At 38.9% G+C, this 16256-nt stretch overlaps 1 protein-coding gene across 10 annotated transcripts in view; it reads right to left on the minus strand.

Moving 5' to 3' along the window:
• The window catches only part of ap3b2 (adaptor related protein complex 3 subunit beta 2), a 61393-nt gene that overhangs the window by 29448 nt on the left and 15689 nt on the right, over window positions 1-16256 (minus strand). For all 10 annotated transcript variants that reach the window (XM_076886071.1, XM_076886070.1, XM_004570266.4 and 7 more), the window contains exons 2-15: window positions 16028-16103; window positions 14749-14823; window positions 14364-14459; window positions 13173-13333; window positions 11983-12049; window positions 11391-11573; window positions 7795-7992; window positions 4730-4827; window positions 3137-3191; window positions 2953-3024; window positions 2793-2855; window positions 2553-2685; window positions 1440-1549; window positions 1059-1235 (exon numbers count right to left, since the gene is read on the minus strand). In XM_076886071.1, coding sequence (XP_076742186.1) covers window positions 1059-1235; window positions 1440-1549; window positions 2553-2685; window positions 2793-2855; window positions 2953-3024; window positions 3137-3191; window positions 4730-4827; window positions 7795-7992; window positions 11391-11573; window positions 11983-12049; window positions 13173-13333; window positions 14364-14459; window positions 14749-14823; window positions 16028-16103 — 1564 coding nt within the window. The remainder of the gene's footprint in view (window positions 1-1058; window positions 1236-1439; window positions 1550-2552; window positions 2686-2792; window positions 2856-2952; window positions 3025-3136; window positions 3192-4729; window positions 4828-7794; window positions 7993-11390; window positions 11574-11982; window positions 12050-13172; window positions 13334-14363; window positions 14460-14748; window positions 14824-16027; window positions 16104-16256) is intronic.

Here is a 16256-nt window from a genome sequence, read left to right on the forward strand (position 1 = left end):
ATTTGAGTTTTCTTTAACTTGGTCTGCATTGCAGAAAAAATCTAAGAGCACTTTTAATGAAGATATGCAGCGTAATGACTGTGTGAGAGCGTCACTGGCTTTATTTCTAGACTGCAAATTTACACAGTGCATAAGTGTAGGTGGCAACAATGTCCCAGGTGAGACTGGAGAAGGCAGGAAGAAGAGTGTGTGTGGACGCCACAGAGGTGTGTTTAGTGCGTTCTGTCACCTGACAGCAGCCTTGTTCACACAAACTAAATGAAAGCCAACATCATGCTCAGTCATTTATGCACAATACTGCAAGATCATTTTTAAAAACAACACGTTGGATATTGAATATAATCTCAAATGTTTCTTTTTTTGTGATGGTGATGATTTGAATCAGCAGACCTTGTTGATGTGTATTCACACTTATTATCAGGGAGAGGCAGCCAGACTATCACCATCCTGAATCCTCCCAGCTGCACCCTGCTGCTGTAAGCAATGAGCCTAATTTAATTAAAGATTAGATTTTGCCTTTACAACAGTGTCTTTGCTCACTAGCACAAATATCACTGCTGACTTGAATTTTCAAGACAAAGGGGATATTTGAGTAATTTATTCTGTGAAGTGAAATTAAATGTGTGAGTTGAAATGTTTTTATTCTGGATTAAATTCCTCTTCCTCTAAAATGTTCATACAAATGGGTCAGACTTTCCTTTCAGGTGTACCTTCTGCCACAAGTTTGTTTCTAATAAATTCAAACTTTTGGGGTTGAAACTGGTGTATTTATAACACCAAAACAAAACAACAGTCACCTTAAGGTGCTTTTATTGTAAGGTAAAGAATCTACAATAAGAGAGAAGACCCCAACAATCAGACGACCCCCTATCAGCAAGCACTTGGTGAAAGTGAGAAGGAAAAACTCCCTTTTAACAGGGAGAAACCTGAAGAAGAACCAGGCTCAGGGCAGGGCAGCCATTTGTTGTGTTGTTGTGACCAATTTGTGGGTGAGGGAAGGGAGACAGAACAAAAGGACAGCCATAAATACTAGTGACAGAAAAACATGCCATTCCCACCTGTTTGGAGTTGGTCAGATATAGCTTGGCTGCCAAATTGATGATCTGAAGCTTCACAATGTCCTCTTCATTAGTGAATGACTTGGCCATCTTCCTTAGAACATCTGGGGCGATCTTAGGTACATGCTCACAGTATTCTCCAATCAGCCACAGGATACTTGCCCGTGCCATTGGCACCTGAGAACACAGGTTGATAGCAAACTAACACTGCTACTACAGAGGGATATGACTGGCAGAAACAGGTTTACCGTCAATGTAAACGGTGGTTCAAGAGCCCGAGTCAATTAGTGAACACTTAGTTGATACCTGGTTTATAATAATAGATACTGAATGAGGCATTGAGGTAAGCTACCATCTGCAGGTCATGAAAGAGACTCTTACCTGAATGTTGTCGGTCAGTTTCGCCATGTGCTTTATGATGTCGCTGTGCTTCTCCGGCTGCATCTGCAGCAGCTTCTTGATAACAACCACTGACTCGGCAACCACCAACTCTGCACAAAAGAAAGAAGAGTCACTCGTTGAAATCAGAAATGAACAATAAATACATACTTTTAAACATCACTACTGCTCCGAGTCAATGTGTGGAAAGTATTCAGCATTCATTTACCAGTTCATTCACACTAGAAATTCACACTGTTCACTTCATTCTGTATATTTGTTCAACTGTCATGACATTAAGACATGACCAAGACAACCTGCTGAAGTTAAAAAACGAGCAATGCAGTGAGGAAGAAAGGTGATTTAAATGATTTTGAACGTGGTATGGGTCTTGATGCCAGACGTGCTGGTTTGAGTATCAGAAAGTGCTGATCCGCTGGGATTTTCCTGCATAACCAGTAACCTATAACCAAGTTACGCTGAATGCATAACACAGATGGGCTACAGCAGCTTCAGACCACAGCAGGTGACTGTACTGACACCCAAGAACAAGAAACTGAAGCTGTAATTCACACGGGATAAAACTGGACAATAGAAGAGTGGAAAAATGTTGCCTGGGCCGATGACTCTCCATTAATGAAACAACATTCAACAACAATCAGAGCATGAAAAATAACATGAAAGCACAGATTCAACCTGCCTTGTATCAACAGTTCAGGATCCTGGTGGTAAAATGGTGTTGGGGGATATTTTCTCGACACATTTTAATCCCCTTAGTATCAACTGAGCACCATTTAAATGCCACATCCTACCTGATTATTGTTGCTGGCCATGTCTACCACTTTCATGACCACAGTGTACCCATCTCCTGATGGCTGCTTCCAGCAGGATAACATGCCATCACACACATCAAACAATCTCAAACTCATATCTAGAACATGAGAACGAGTTCACCGTACTCCACAGTCATCAGGTCTCGATCTATTTGATTAGATTTTTTGGAATGTATTTTTCTCTTTTTACTTTTAAGTCTTGTTTTTGATGTTATTTTGCCATCTGTTCATACAATATGTACAGTTTAAAGAGTGTCTTATACTAACAAATAAAAAGACTCACCATCTCGGTTGGAGAGCAGCTGCACAAGACCGTTCAGACATGTGTCCCTCACCTCGCTGATGTTGGTAGCACAGCGACCAATGGCTTGGATTGTTGCAGCCACAAAGTCTTTATCCATGCTTTTAATATATGTCTGCCAGAAAAAAGCAGCCACTCTGCATATTAATTCATACAGGAAGACAAAGTTGGTTGCTGACTGACTGCTCTTCCTAAAACATGACTTATATTTTTTAATTGTACCTGAAATTCTCTGAGGATGGTGGAAATGTTTGTCTCGTTGGCCAGATTGGTTAGAACCTCCAGCTGCAAATAACAATAATAAGAATCCATCATGTTCTCATATCTCCACAAACTGCTAAAAACTTCTGACCATCTTCAAAAAAAGAGAACAGAAAGCAACCTTTAGGACTTTGATCTGAGTTGGATCTGTTGAGCGGATGTAGAAACTCTTCAGATATGGTTCAAACATCCCCTGTGACACACAAAGACAGGAAGAACCTCCGTGAAGCTTCGTTAGAATAAAAATACCATTTAAACACATAAATATAAAACAGAAGAAAACAGAAACACCAGCTTTAGCTCACCCGTCTCTTAATGGACATTGTTGCCACGTTCTGAAGAACAACATACTGGACTTCACTAAAAGAAGAAGACACAGAGTAAGTAGCGATCGAGGATTATTATCCTGATAACTGGTAATTATTTTGCTGTCAGAAGAAAACAAAATTTTTGTCTGAGACAGGCTAAGAAGCGAGGGACAAGGAGGAGCTTTCAGGAGGTCTCTAAAAAAATGACAATATGCAATCCTGATTCTTTTTTATCATCATTTCAACATCCTCATGACTTTTCTGTCACTGATCATGACTGAAATCACACCATCACAGACGCAGGACGCATGCATCAAGTGCATCGGCCATTAAATTGTTCCCCTGTTGTTATTTAACCCACTTTAGTGCCTTATTTGGGACCTCTCTCCATCAATACATGGCACTTTAAACAAATGAATTGTATTCTTTACCTGCATCTCTCAGCTTTTAAGTGATTGATAGAGTTTTTAGATTTTACATGGACCTGCTCTGACTTGTTCTTCTTCCCTTGGTATGTCATTACAAAAAACAAAAACAAACAAAACTCTTCTGCAGCTGTATCAAGGAAATCATTAGTATTAAGAGAAGTATTAAATTTCACCACGATTCATAAAGATGTTATTCTCACTTATAATTGAAACTGCTTGCAGTGCTTAGCCGCCAGAGTGCTAACAGCTGAATTTCTAGCTTTAAGGCAGAACAAGTGGCATCTCTACGAGTTGTGTTTTCTGTTTATTTTAACTTTTTTTTTGTCCGATCTGTCAGAAAGAACATATTGTTATTGCTAGTAACAGCTTCAACATCTGGATTTCAAAATTAAAAATGTTGAGGGTAATGTGACCTAGCTTACTTTTTCAAGCAATAATTCTTAATCTTATGCAAAAACTAAAAGAATTCCAAGAGACGTTTCACAATTGGCCTCTACTTGAAACTTCTGGCACGTTTGTAGCTACCCCTGTACGCCACAAAACGTAGCAAGTACAAATGTTTTAAAAACATTCCTGTTAAACATCAGCGCATTATTATTTAAGGCAGTAAATCCATGTGGTTATTATGCGAGCCCGGACGCCACAGAGTCAATAGCAATAAGTCTAATGAAAGATAAGGTATAGTACAATGAATTTTGGACGACTCTCCCACAGAGAGATGCTGGTGTTTGGTCGCTGCTGATTGATGATCCCATTACAACACACCCTGAGCCACAGGACCACTTGTGCAATAAAAAGCTGACAGTGTGCAGGACTTACAGGCAACAGGCCACCGATGTGCGATCATCACTCCTCATGGTTTATGAGTTCATGCTTACTTCAGCTTCACTGGGCTCCCTGTTTAATTTTACTTTCTGCTTCTAGGCATCAGCGATCCATTTTATTACGCTCACTTGTTATTTTGTTGTCATACTGTTTTCCACTTTGCTGAGTTTTGTGGTTGTTAAATCTTTTTTCCCCTCCCATTTAGCTGTGTATTTTTTCGACATTTCAACTTGTTTCCTGTTACTTTCTCCAGAGGGGAGGGTGTTTTAATTTTGGAAAATGGCGATACAGTGATTTGAAAGCAATTTATTTTGAAATTATAGACTGTAAAGCTCACCTGTGGCTCCTCAGGAGACGGACCAGGGCCTTGGCAATCACACCAACCTCCGCTTTAGGGGCCAGATGGAAATACAGCTGAGCCACAGCCATCACCACCTGGATTGTGTAAAGAATGAGAAAACAGAAACTTTTAAGTCTCACACAGTGACATAACCTCCCAATGTAAAAAAAAGAAAGAGGTGTAATGGTGAGTGTTGGGCCATTAATGAGTTTTGTTCTCTATTGAAAATTCATTCATTTTCAGCAGTTAATTACCAAGGCATCACTACCTTATGCTTATGTTGCACTGGAGATGACGAATGTGTTTGGATTTATTCTGCTCATGTGTTAAATATACATGACCAAACTAAAGCAAATACAGATTTGCTCTCTATTTACTGCTCTAGCAGTAAAAAGTTCATTCAAGAGGCAGGAGTTTTAAGATGCTCAATATGCATTGGAAACAGTTCTTACAAAGCAGAATTAATTGTGTAGATCCAATGCAGCATGTTAAAAAAACCAAAAGCGCATATGCACTGGAATGCTGACTGGTTGAAAAGTGGGCCTGAATAGGAAATGGAGCAATATTGGAGTTCCCCATGAAGACGACAAAGTACAAAAAAGCTCAAAAAGCAGCATGAGAAGCACCAAGAGCAGTGGACAGCTTTAATTGTTTCACTTTATGACAATGTTTCCTATGTTTTCACTCCTGTATGGTGACCCTGAGAGTTCAAATGCACGGAAACTTAAGAAAACACCAGCAAATAGAAAAATGCTGCGAAACCACAGAAAACACAACCAAAACTGAATAACAAACATTGGCTGTAGAAAAAACACAAAAAGGTTTTTGAATGTTTGTTATTACCCGTTTACTGTTAGCCTGTCACTTTCACAGCTGTTCCCAAAAAACACTCCTTATATGTTTTGTGAGGTTTTTTTGTGACATTTTGTGGCATTTGTTCTGTTTACATTGAGTTTTATTCTAATTGTGTCGCAGACATCATCATTTATTCCACATATTTTTAACAATGAGTCCTGTTGACTCGACAACATGTAGACAATGGCTGGATCACACAGGACCAACGCACAACCACGCTAGTCTTTTGAGAGAAAATAATGTTTGAGGCGTTCATAGGTGTGGTTGATTTCATGTGTAATTCACAAAACTTGCTCTGTTTTTAGTTAGTTTCATATCAAGCTCAAATGTTAATAGATTCTATAGTTCGGCATTAAATATCAGCTGTAAATTGCATGTCACAAACATTACTTTGCGGACCTGATTCTCCTCCTTATATTTCGTGGTTTGAGTTCTCACCTCTTACACATGCTGATAATCCTTTTTTTTTTTACACCCAAACCCAGTTCGTGTTGGTGCAATGCGTTAGTAAATCTGGCCCTAAACCCTTTACAGGATGCTTCCTCATCAGTCAGTCACTTCAGCCACCTCTAAACAAGAACTCTGAACAATGTTGGGAGAATCAGGTCAGAGTATTGTCCTTGTCCTTTCTTATATGTAGCACACAGCAGGAGACAACTGGAAATGTTCTATTTGTTTCAAGAAAGGGTAGACACATGGGTAGACACCTGAATCTCAGTTGATATTCATGAAAGAAGTTTGAATTGACACAGACCATTTCTGATTGTTTACTGGTAAATTTATGGGCTGTAAAGAGATGCAGAGCTGAAAAAAATGATAGTCTGTAGGTTTGTCACCATGAGACTAAGCTTCAATGCTGGAAACTTTAAAGTAAAAAAGACCAGGTTGTTGGTCTGCATCAAAGTCAGAGCAGTCAGACTGGAACCAATGACACTTATTCATACCTTCATCACCTCTACACTGGACTACTGTAATTCTCTCTATTTGGGTCTTCAACACTCGTCTCTCCATCGCTTGCACTTAGTCCGCTTGCTGCTGCGCGTCTTTTAACAGGTGTTAGACTGTATGAACACATCACTCCAGTTTTAGCAAATTTACACTGACTCCCTGTAAAATATTGTATTAATTTTAAGATTCTTTTACATACTTTTAAATAATATGGCGCCTAGTTATTTAAATGAATTCCTCAACATGTATGACCCCAAAGGAGCACTGAGATCATCTAGTCAGATGCTTTTAGCACAACCAAGGTCTCGATTGAAACATAGAGGAGATCGGGCCTTCGCAGTAGCAGCACCCAGACTCTGCAATAATCTGCCGGAGGAGACTCGTACTTCAGAGTCTATTCAGTCTTTTAAATCGCATCTTAAAACTCACTTTTTTACTTTGGCTTTTAATTCAAGTTCAGTATGAGTACCATCAGGCCTGTTTTATGTTTTTATTGTTAATTCACTGCCTTCTTATTTATCTATATTTGTTTCTCTATTTTCTTTTTCTTGTTTTTAACCAATTGTGAAGCACTTTGGTCAACTCTGTTGTTTTTGAATGTGCTATACAAAGACATTTTGAATTGAACTGAATTTGAATTGACTGCAGAAAACTTTATATACAGTCATTGGTTGGAACTGATACCTGCAAATATGCAACTGTATGAAGTCATCACTGGAAAAGGAAACTATTTGGTTTTCCATTTCATTGGTTTGATGCAAAGCAGGTAACCACATAAAGAGCAATTACAGCTCCATGATTGACTTTTCCTCTTCATGCAAGATAAGCGAACACTTGTTGGCTCAGGAATGGGAAAAGTGTTTCATATTTTATTTCACCACAAGAAACCAGCTCGCCTACAGCAATACAAAGGTTGGATAATGTGTGTGACGGCAGAATTTCACAATATCTAACATGGGTCAAAACAGGCTACTCAAGGTGACCACAGCAGCACTAATGCATTGTGATGCTTTATTAATTTCCTTGGGGAAATTGCCCTCATTTTTGAGCAAGAGGTCAGCTCAGATTAAATGCTGTACACAAGGACACTTACCATTAAAATGCTTAAGTGTCAGAGGCTTTATAAGTTGAATGAAGACCTCATCTACTCATTAAGAAATGATTTTAGAGGGCACAGCCACTTTCCATGGTAGTGAGTCAATAGACTGAGTTTTACTGCAGGAATGTGTGTGTATAATTCAAAAGAGCAGAGGTCTCACAGCTGCGTTGCGGCTCTGCAGGAGCGGTTTGGTATTCCTTAGTAGCAGTCGGTGGTCTGGATCCATCACATATGGCTTCCTCTTAGCCATGGCAGCAGCCTCGGCCTTCTTCTCCTTCTCCTCTTCGTCTTCATCCTCATCTTCATCTGAGCCGTAGAAGGTCTTATCGCCGCTGCCTCCCTCCTCCAGCAGGGACTCCTGCAGAGAAAGTGATTCTTGAGGAGTGCTTTCAAGTTATAATAAAATTTTCACTGCAAGATGCAAGTAGATGTATACTTAAGAGTTCTGCTGTCTCATCCTTCCCAATTCAAGTGTTTAATCCTAACTTCTATGGCCACTGTAGGACTAATGTGTCAGTTAAGAGAGATAAAAAGCATTAAATTTACACCCCTTAATGGCTGTGGCCAGCCGGCATGATCTGATATTGTTTGGATCACATCTTCATCTGCCCCAGAGTTTTCGTGTATCTCTAGAAGGCTGTCAGCCCACGCTTTACCTTAGCTGTCAATGCTGTGTGAGAGGTGTCTGCATCTATTTAATCTGGAAAAGGCTATATAACTTTGTGAAAGGAGTTTAAGGTCAATAAGTCAGAGAAGCTCCCGTCTGACCGATGACAGTGATACTGGGTTGAATTGTTAAGGATACTTGAACTTTTCTGTGTGAAAGACTGCTGTTTTTGCTACTGTTAACCTGTTAGCCTCTGTTAGATACTGTTAGCTGCTGTTATCCGGTGTTAGTAAAACTGTTGTTGTAGTGGACACAATTTTTGGGACCCTGATGCTTTAGGGAATAAACTCATACAATGTGAGAATGTAATCAAACTGTTTATCAGATGTATATTGAGCTTCAAATGTATCAGTCTGATTTTTATGATACTCAAGCTTATCATTAGCTACCATTATGTTAGCTTAAAACTAGCTGCTGTTGCTCTTTAGCTGGCTCTTTTCGTCTGTTGACTGCTTATGTTATACTTGAGCCCTCAGTTCATCATCTGTATGCTTTTAGCTCCTCCTCTCTTTATCCTCCATTTAAGCCAACTTTCTGCTGATTGGCTGCCCCTTGCAAAAACATGGTTTGCTCTCATCGATATCACAACGAGGCAAGAGCAGAGAATGTGTCTGAAACTGAGCTCAAAGAGCAGTCTGGGGTTTTGGCTCACATGGATTACTTGGACCTTACATGAAACTTCAGCCATGTTTAACCTTCGAGCGACCAAATGTCTTCTTGTTAGAATGGTTTCATTAAATACTTTTATTTTTATATCTTCTTCTTAAGTGAGTTTGTACTGAACCTACGCTGTTTCCTTTATATATGAGACATATTTCAAGATATTCTAATGACACCCAATTTGGTTTTTAATGTTTTTTATGTTAGGACTTAGAAAATGTAAATGATATAAGACAAATTATATTATTTAGACATACCTTGCATGTTTTCTCTTGCAAAACAAACCATCTGCATTTCAATAACACTTTAAATCTTGAGTTCCGTTTGAGTGAATTATATATGCAATATGCAAATATACAGTAGAAAAACTACACTGATCAACAACAAGTCATGGTCGGGGTGTTTTTTTCCCTACTTTATTGTCTCCATTTAAACCTAAATCTAAACAATTCAATGCCAATATAAATTTTATAGCTGCAGATATAATTATACAGCTGGTTTGGTAGTCCACGATCTCATCGCTGCACTTTGCAGATGATGTGGTCTTTCTGGCCTCATAAAGAACTGATCTCAGTTCAATTTATTTATATAATGTCTATTGCCGCACGGTGCTTTATATTATAAGGTTTTAATAGAGAGCAACCCCCGCAAGATAATTCTTCACGAGCAAGCAGCTGGCAACAACTCCCTTTAACAATAAGAAACCTCTGCCAGACCCAAACTCAGGGAGGAGCAGCCACCAGGTTTGTGTGACATACATATCAGTCTTGTTCACAAGTCGGGAACAAAGCTTAGCAATAGAGTGTGGAGCCCTAGTCTCTATCATTCAGGAGACTAGAGGACTCAGACTAGAGGGACTAGTCCTCCACACTGAAAGGAGCCAGTTGAGGTGTTTTGGACATATCCTACTGTGAGGAGGCCCACGATATGCTGGACAGATTATATCTCTTGGCTTTGGCTTTAGTAATGCTTCAGTGTCCTCTCAGAAGAGCTGGAGGAGGTGGCCGGGAAAAGGAAGGTCTGGATGTCTATGCTTAGACTGCTCCTGCTGCGACCCAGAAAAACAGCAGAAAATTGGATGGATGGATAATAGGTCCTTTTTAAATCGTCTATGAAAGTCATGAAATGGAGAAAAAGGAGCGCAGTGTGGAAAATGTCCTTATTGTAAAATGGCTGCAGCACATTTATGGGTAATTACTACAATAGCAATGTTGTGGAAAAAAATTGTTCCATTTGGGCCTAGTCACTTTTGACAAAAATAAGTCAACAGGTGTGTTTATAAAAACTGATAAATATACTGAAATCAGGTGGCAGTGAGAGAGGAAAAGAAATGACAGGATGATTGTACCACTGCACAGTCACAGTAGTAGCTAATGTACCTATACACCTCTGCTGCACCGTAGTCACCCAATATGTGATTCATATGCAAATTAGAAAGTAGTGACAAAACATAATGGCTAAACTTATTTCTAGGGTTGTAAGTTTGCGTGGAGCGTTGTAACAGGCAGTGATGAAGCCGGTGATATTTTGTTTATATTATATGGTAAAAAAAAAAAAAAAATTGTTTATATTATGTACTAAAATTCATCGATACAAGTAGAGTCTGCATGTTAGGTGTTACTGCTCCTCAGTATAAATTCACATTTCTGTAACACACAAATTAGTAATGAAAGTATTCGATGAGACTCTAACCTATGAATCTCTTATTTTACCTGTTCAAGTGTGAACATCTGCTGCTTCTGTGTTTCTTACTTCACTCTCAGTTAAATAAAAACTGAAGACTGTCAGACTGAGGAATTGGTTAACCCAAGTGCAAGCAGAAAACTTGATGTATTTACAGAGAGTGAAAAAAGGCCACAAAAGGCTGTACAACAATGAAAAGAAAATGAACATCTCAAAATGGTCAATAAGATTAAATCCCCTAAACTGAGAGCGTCAACGACAGAACGCATGGCAATCTGACAAAGACAGACTAAACATACACTAAGAGGAAAGGATAATAAGGATTAGATGAATCAGACTTTTTAAATTCTCGACCGTGATCTCATGAACTCTTCCAATGAAGTCAAGTCAACGTGATTAGGAAAAGGAGGTAGAAGATTGGAAAGAGCAAAGTTGGAAATTGGAAATTTTTTGGACTGCTCTTCAGTTACTCACCTGCACCTTCAGAATAAATTTGCACAAGGAAGCGAGCTTAGGTTAGGTAAGGAACACTTGAACCAAGTAGGGTGGGAACAGATCAAAAGCGGGAAGTCACAACATAGAAAACCACATTCAAAAAGTGAAAGACGGACAAGGAAAAAACTCACATAGAACCGAGAATAACCAAGGATAATAAGAACAGTTTCACATTAGTCTATATGTTACTCATCAAAAATGTAACAGCTGTTGGCCTGCTTGCTTTCTCGTGCTGTGTGTTGCTTACTTACATTGATGTTTGGGTTGAGAAACTGCGTTCTGGCGTAGCGGGTTAGCATGTTGATGATGACGACCTGCCCCCACTCCTCAACATCAATCAAGAGATTACACAGCTTCCTGTAGTTCTTGTGGATTAGATCAATGCGCTCCGGACACACCTCTTCAAAAGCCATCACAACGCTTCCTGCCACCAACTGCAGTGCATTTCAGACCACACACATTAAGATAAAGTTCATGAATCTTCCTTTAGGAGGTTACAAGTTAGCCCTGTGAATTTTAACAATATCCATGCATTGTACAATTAAATCTTCAACGGTACAAAAAACCTGTAACTACTGACTGACTTCTGCAGTCTGTTTCTGGTTTTGTTGCATTTCCCAGAGAAAGAGCTAATGCAAAAACTGCAAGGTGAAAAAGGAGACTGGTTAAACAAATGATAAGCCTTGAAACAACCGGGGCATTAAACGCAATGTGGTGCTGTGCACAGCAGCTGGTCCCTGATATTTTGTGCACTGTGTGGTTTGCAAAATTGTATTTATCTTTGCTGGAAATAAAATCTGGAGAAAACACTGAATCAACAAAGAGAAGAGAGGAAAAACACACCGTGGTTTTGTCAGCGAGGAGTTTCTCTATGACTTCAATCAGCTGGTCTTTTTGTTCAGGATCCAAACTGAGAGGAGAGAAGAATAAATCAGTAAAAATGCATGAAAAATTGTTCCAGGAACTGTAAGTAATCATCCTCAAGGGTATAAAGAAAATGGATTTTACTGCTAGAGCAGCAATGGGTTCTCAGGAGTCTATTTTTTACTGCTAAAGTTTTACAGTTGCAGCAAGTCTTATGAACATTTGATCTAGCAGGCCTAGTAGTTCTCAGACTGGGAATCAAGGCTCCCACAAAGAAAAAACAACAAAGAATTCATAAAAACTGTGTTTTTCTCTATCAAATTTATATATTTCCTACTGTGTTAAAGTTTGTAAAAAAGAGAAATGGTCATATGAAAAATAAAGTTTCAATAGGACTGTACGCAGTCCTGTAAAAAAAACTAAGCACACTCTTCCACTGGAATTAAGAGGGTAAGTAGCAGACAGGTGCGGCTAATCAAATGCACTTGATGAATTATGACCACCTCCATAAAAGCAGACAAGTTGTTAGTTTGCTGGTCTGGAGAATTCAGATGTATGTTAACACAATATTGAAATCCACCCCAGAAAATTTGTTCTCTTTTGTATGAATGTCTGTTTGGGCTCCTAAAAAACAAGATGCTACATCTCAAAGGGTTTATCCTGATACAATAAACCGGGCAATGCTCAGAGAAGTTGCTAAAATCCCAAGACTACACCGGAACTGTTAGGCATGCTGGTGAAGAGGTGATGATTTGGGTTTGTTTTGCAGCCACCAGACTTGCAGCACTTTCCAGTTGACCATTTACTTCTCTGTATATCAACGTATTTTATAGTCAGTTATGAGGCCATCTGACTAACAGCAAACTCTTGTCCCAAATTGGACCATGAACTTGGAAAATGAGCCCAAATACACCAGAAAATCAGAATGAGTGACAAAGATAAGAATCAAGGTGTTGCAATGACCCAGTAAAGTCCAGATCTCAACCCAGTTCAAATTTAGTGGTGAGACCTTAGGAGAGCTGTGGATAAATAACCAAAACTTTATAATGACTGTGAGAAAAAAATATGATCATTAGTCGTTATAATAACTGATACACTAAGAGCTAGCAACTCAATAAATCATGCTAACTTTGTTTTATAAACCTAAAACTGTCCTTTTGGGTTCGTACCTGTATAGTTTAGGGATTGCATGTGCTGCGGTCTTCCTGACATACGGAGACATATCCGAAGCAGCTTCTTTGATGGCCAACATCATTATTGGAACGATGATTGTTACTCTTATGCTGGAGAGGACTCGCAGGGCGCTGGCTCTGATCAGCTGGTTCGGATCCTGGAGAAGTACAAAGTGGTGGAAAAATACACTTTTAGAGGTGGTGAAATGTTGCATTTTGTTCATCGCAAAATAGTAATAAAATCTAAAGGAGCAATCTGTAGTTATGCTAGCAGCTCTGTGGTGCTGTTCCCGGGGCTAGTAGTTCCTGCAGTTTTATGCTAAACTCAGGATGCTAACATGATCACAATGAATAATATAAAGGTCAGTCAGTAATGAAATACAACACTGTTAAGTAAAGTAGCTTACCACTTTTAGGAAATTAGCACTAAAACACAGCACTGCCATCGCTGGTTCTAATATAAAATGTTTTTTAAATTTTATTTATTTGGTCGTGATTTCAGGCCAATTTATCCAGTAATTCCAGATATTTAAATCAATTCATTTTCATTTCATTTATATAGCGCAAAATCACTACAACAGTTGCCTCAAGGCACTTTATTTTGTAAGGTAAAAACCCTACAATAATACAAGGAAAACAGAAAGCCCCAACAATCATATGACCACTATGAGAAAGCGCTTTGGTGACAGTGGGAAGGAAAAACTCCCCTTTAAGAGGAAGAAACTGCACAAAGAATCAGGCTCAGTGAGGGGCGACCATCTGCTGTGGCCAGTTGGGGGTAAGTGGATGAAGACAGCAGAGAGACATGGTGTGAAAGAGAACAATTAAATTAGTGCTGTCAGCGTTAAACTCGTTAAAATGACGTTAACGCCATAACCGCATTAAATCTCCGTTAGTGAGTTAGCGCGGATCGCCCCGTGCATGGGGCTGTATGGTGCTAACGCGTTAACGAACTAACCGCGCTAACGCGTTAATTTAAGCAATCAATTCAGTTTCATTTAAGCTTTTTTTGTCCAAATGTTGTAAACAAGTTAGGCTTTTAGAGCCATTCACTCATAGTTAACGAGGACTATCGTGCAAGCTAGGTGAATTGCAGCTAATTTTTGTATAATATGAAGACGAGGCTTTAGAAAAATGGTTTATATTATCTCAAATCTAAAAAATTGTCACATATATAAACTGCTGTACCTTCAGACCTCGCTGAAACGTGGAAATTGAAAGCAGAGCAAGATCCTGCTGCTCCTCAGCGTAACGCACCAAGTAAACATAGACCAGCTTCTTCACCTGGAAAGACGAACAGTAAGAGGGAAAGAAGAAACAAATGTAATCGTTTAAATTTTAACAATTTCATCCAACCTATGTGTATTAGCTTAATTATTTTCACTGAGATGAGTCCAGTAAGGCACAGTTATTAAAACATGCAAAAGTGGAGAAGGAAAATGCAATTTTGTTTATATGAGATAAAACTGCACTCCACGGAGGTTTGGAAAATGTGATAAGATAATAGGAAGGAAAATGAAGAGTGCAGAGCCTGTAGCACATGAAGCAACATGAGACTAGGTTCATTACCAACCTCTATGTTTTTACAAGCCACGTTTTTCACCACAGCGGGGAAGAGATCTGATGCATTTTTACCTCGGGCAATCATCTGCAGAGAAAAGACGCATCCAAAAAGCATAACAAAGATTTCACAAGATGGCATTTTTCAAGCATTTCAATTGTTGGCAAGAAAAAATACATTTTTTATGTTTTATTTTATCTTTTGATGCTTTTTTTTTGTGCTCTTGGCCCGGCAGGAATGATGAATGAAAAGATGGGTGTGGAGCCTCAGAAGTAGAAATCTGACAGAGTATGAATATTTAACAGCTGACTGCACAGTTTGCATCTCTTATCACAGTAGTTAAATCATTGGAGGCAGCCTTTGTCTTATGGCTCAGAGCACAGTTTTATAAAATGACTGCATTTTGACAATAATACCATGAGATTAATCGCCAGTTTTGGTATAGAGAGCATGCTTCTGGCCTTTTCTTAGTCTCAGAATAAGTAAAACATTATGCATTGTATGTTTTGCATTTAAAGGTTTGACCTTGTGCACCTGTGTACCCGCTGATCAGTGAAATCTCAAGGGGGGGAAATCTGCCCCTTTCTGCAATGTTAATGTTCCAGCTAGCCACTTACTTTAGTTAAAAAATAAAATAAAGATTTCCAGGTTTTTATGTGAATCTACACCCACTGGCCACTTCATTAGGCCAATGAGTTAACTATTCATCAGCTCGTTACAGCATCAGTGACATCATCAGACAAGATCAGTTAAATAATAACTAAAGTAATTTTTTAAAAATTATGGTCATTATTAGAGACAGAAAGGAGGATTATGGGTATGCTCACTGGCTAATCAGATGTCAGCTGTGTGCCTTGGTTTCACAGTTAACACTACCTGTTGCTAATCATCAAGATGGAGACTGCAAAGACACTCAGCTCAGCTCAAGGCTTCAAAATTGAAGTAATGACAGACATGGTGGCTATGAGGATCTTTTGTTTATCGTCCACAGTAAACGTGACTTATTTTTGTATATATTTATTTTGTTTTGTATATATCCCTGTTGACTGTACGTTTTTCTCCTGTTTGCTATTTATTCCTGTTGTCTACTATTTATATTGTATTGCGGCAAAGTTGGTGTGGAGCACCCACAATTTCATTGTACATATACATTCTATTCTGTTCTCTGTTCTGAAATAGTGTTATACAACAGTATTATCCATGACATTTTTTAAAGCATGATAATAAACTTCATGGCTCACTCTTGATGTGATCCTAATTTCCCCATTGTGTCCATCTGATTTATACTCACAGCTACAATCCGCTTCATTGCCTCCAGCTTCAGGGAGTCTTTGTTGCTGTCCAGCATCTCTTTCAAGTCGTCATGTCTGTGGGAAGAAAACATTATAAAAATATATTTCACAGCATGGAAACCACCAAACACCCAGAATGCAACAAGAAGTACTGATATGTTTTACTTTTAAAGCTCAAAATTGATCAAATTATTCTCTTTGAAGTAGGAAAGCCTCACAAAATAAAGA

The sequence above is a fragment of the Maylandia zebra genome, linkage group LG7 (genome assembly GCF_041146795.1).
Source record: "Maylandia zebra isolate NMK-2024a linkage group LG7, Mzebra_GT3a, whole genome shotgun sequence".
Taxonomy (NCBI): Eukaryota; Metazoa; Chordata; class Actinopteri; order Cichliformes; family Cichlidae; genus Maylandia; species Maylandia zebra.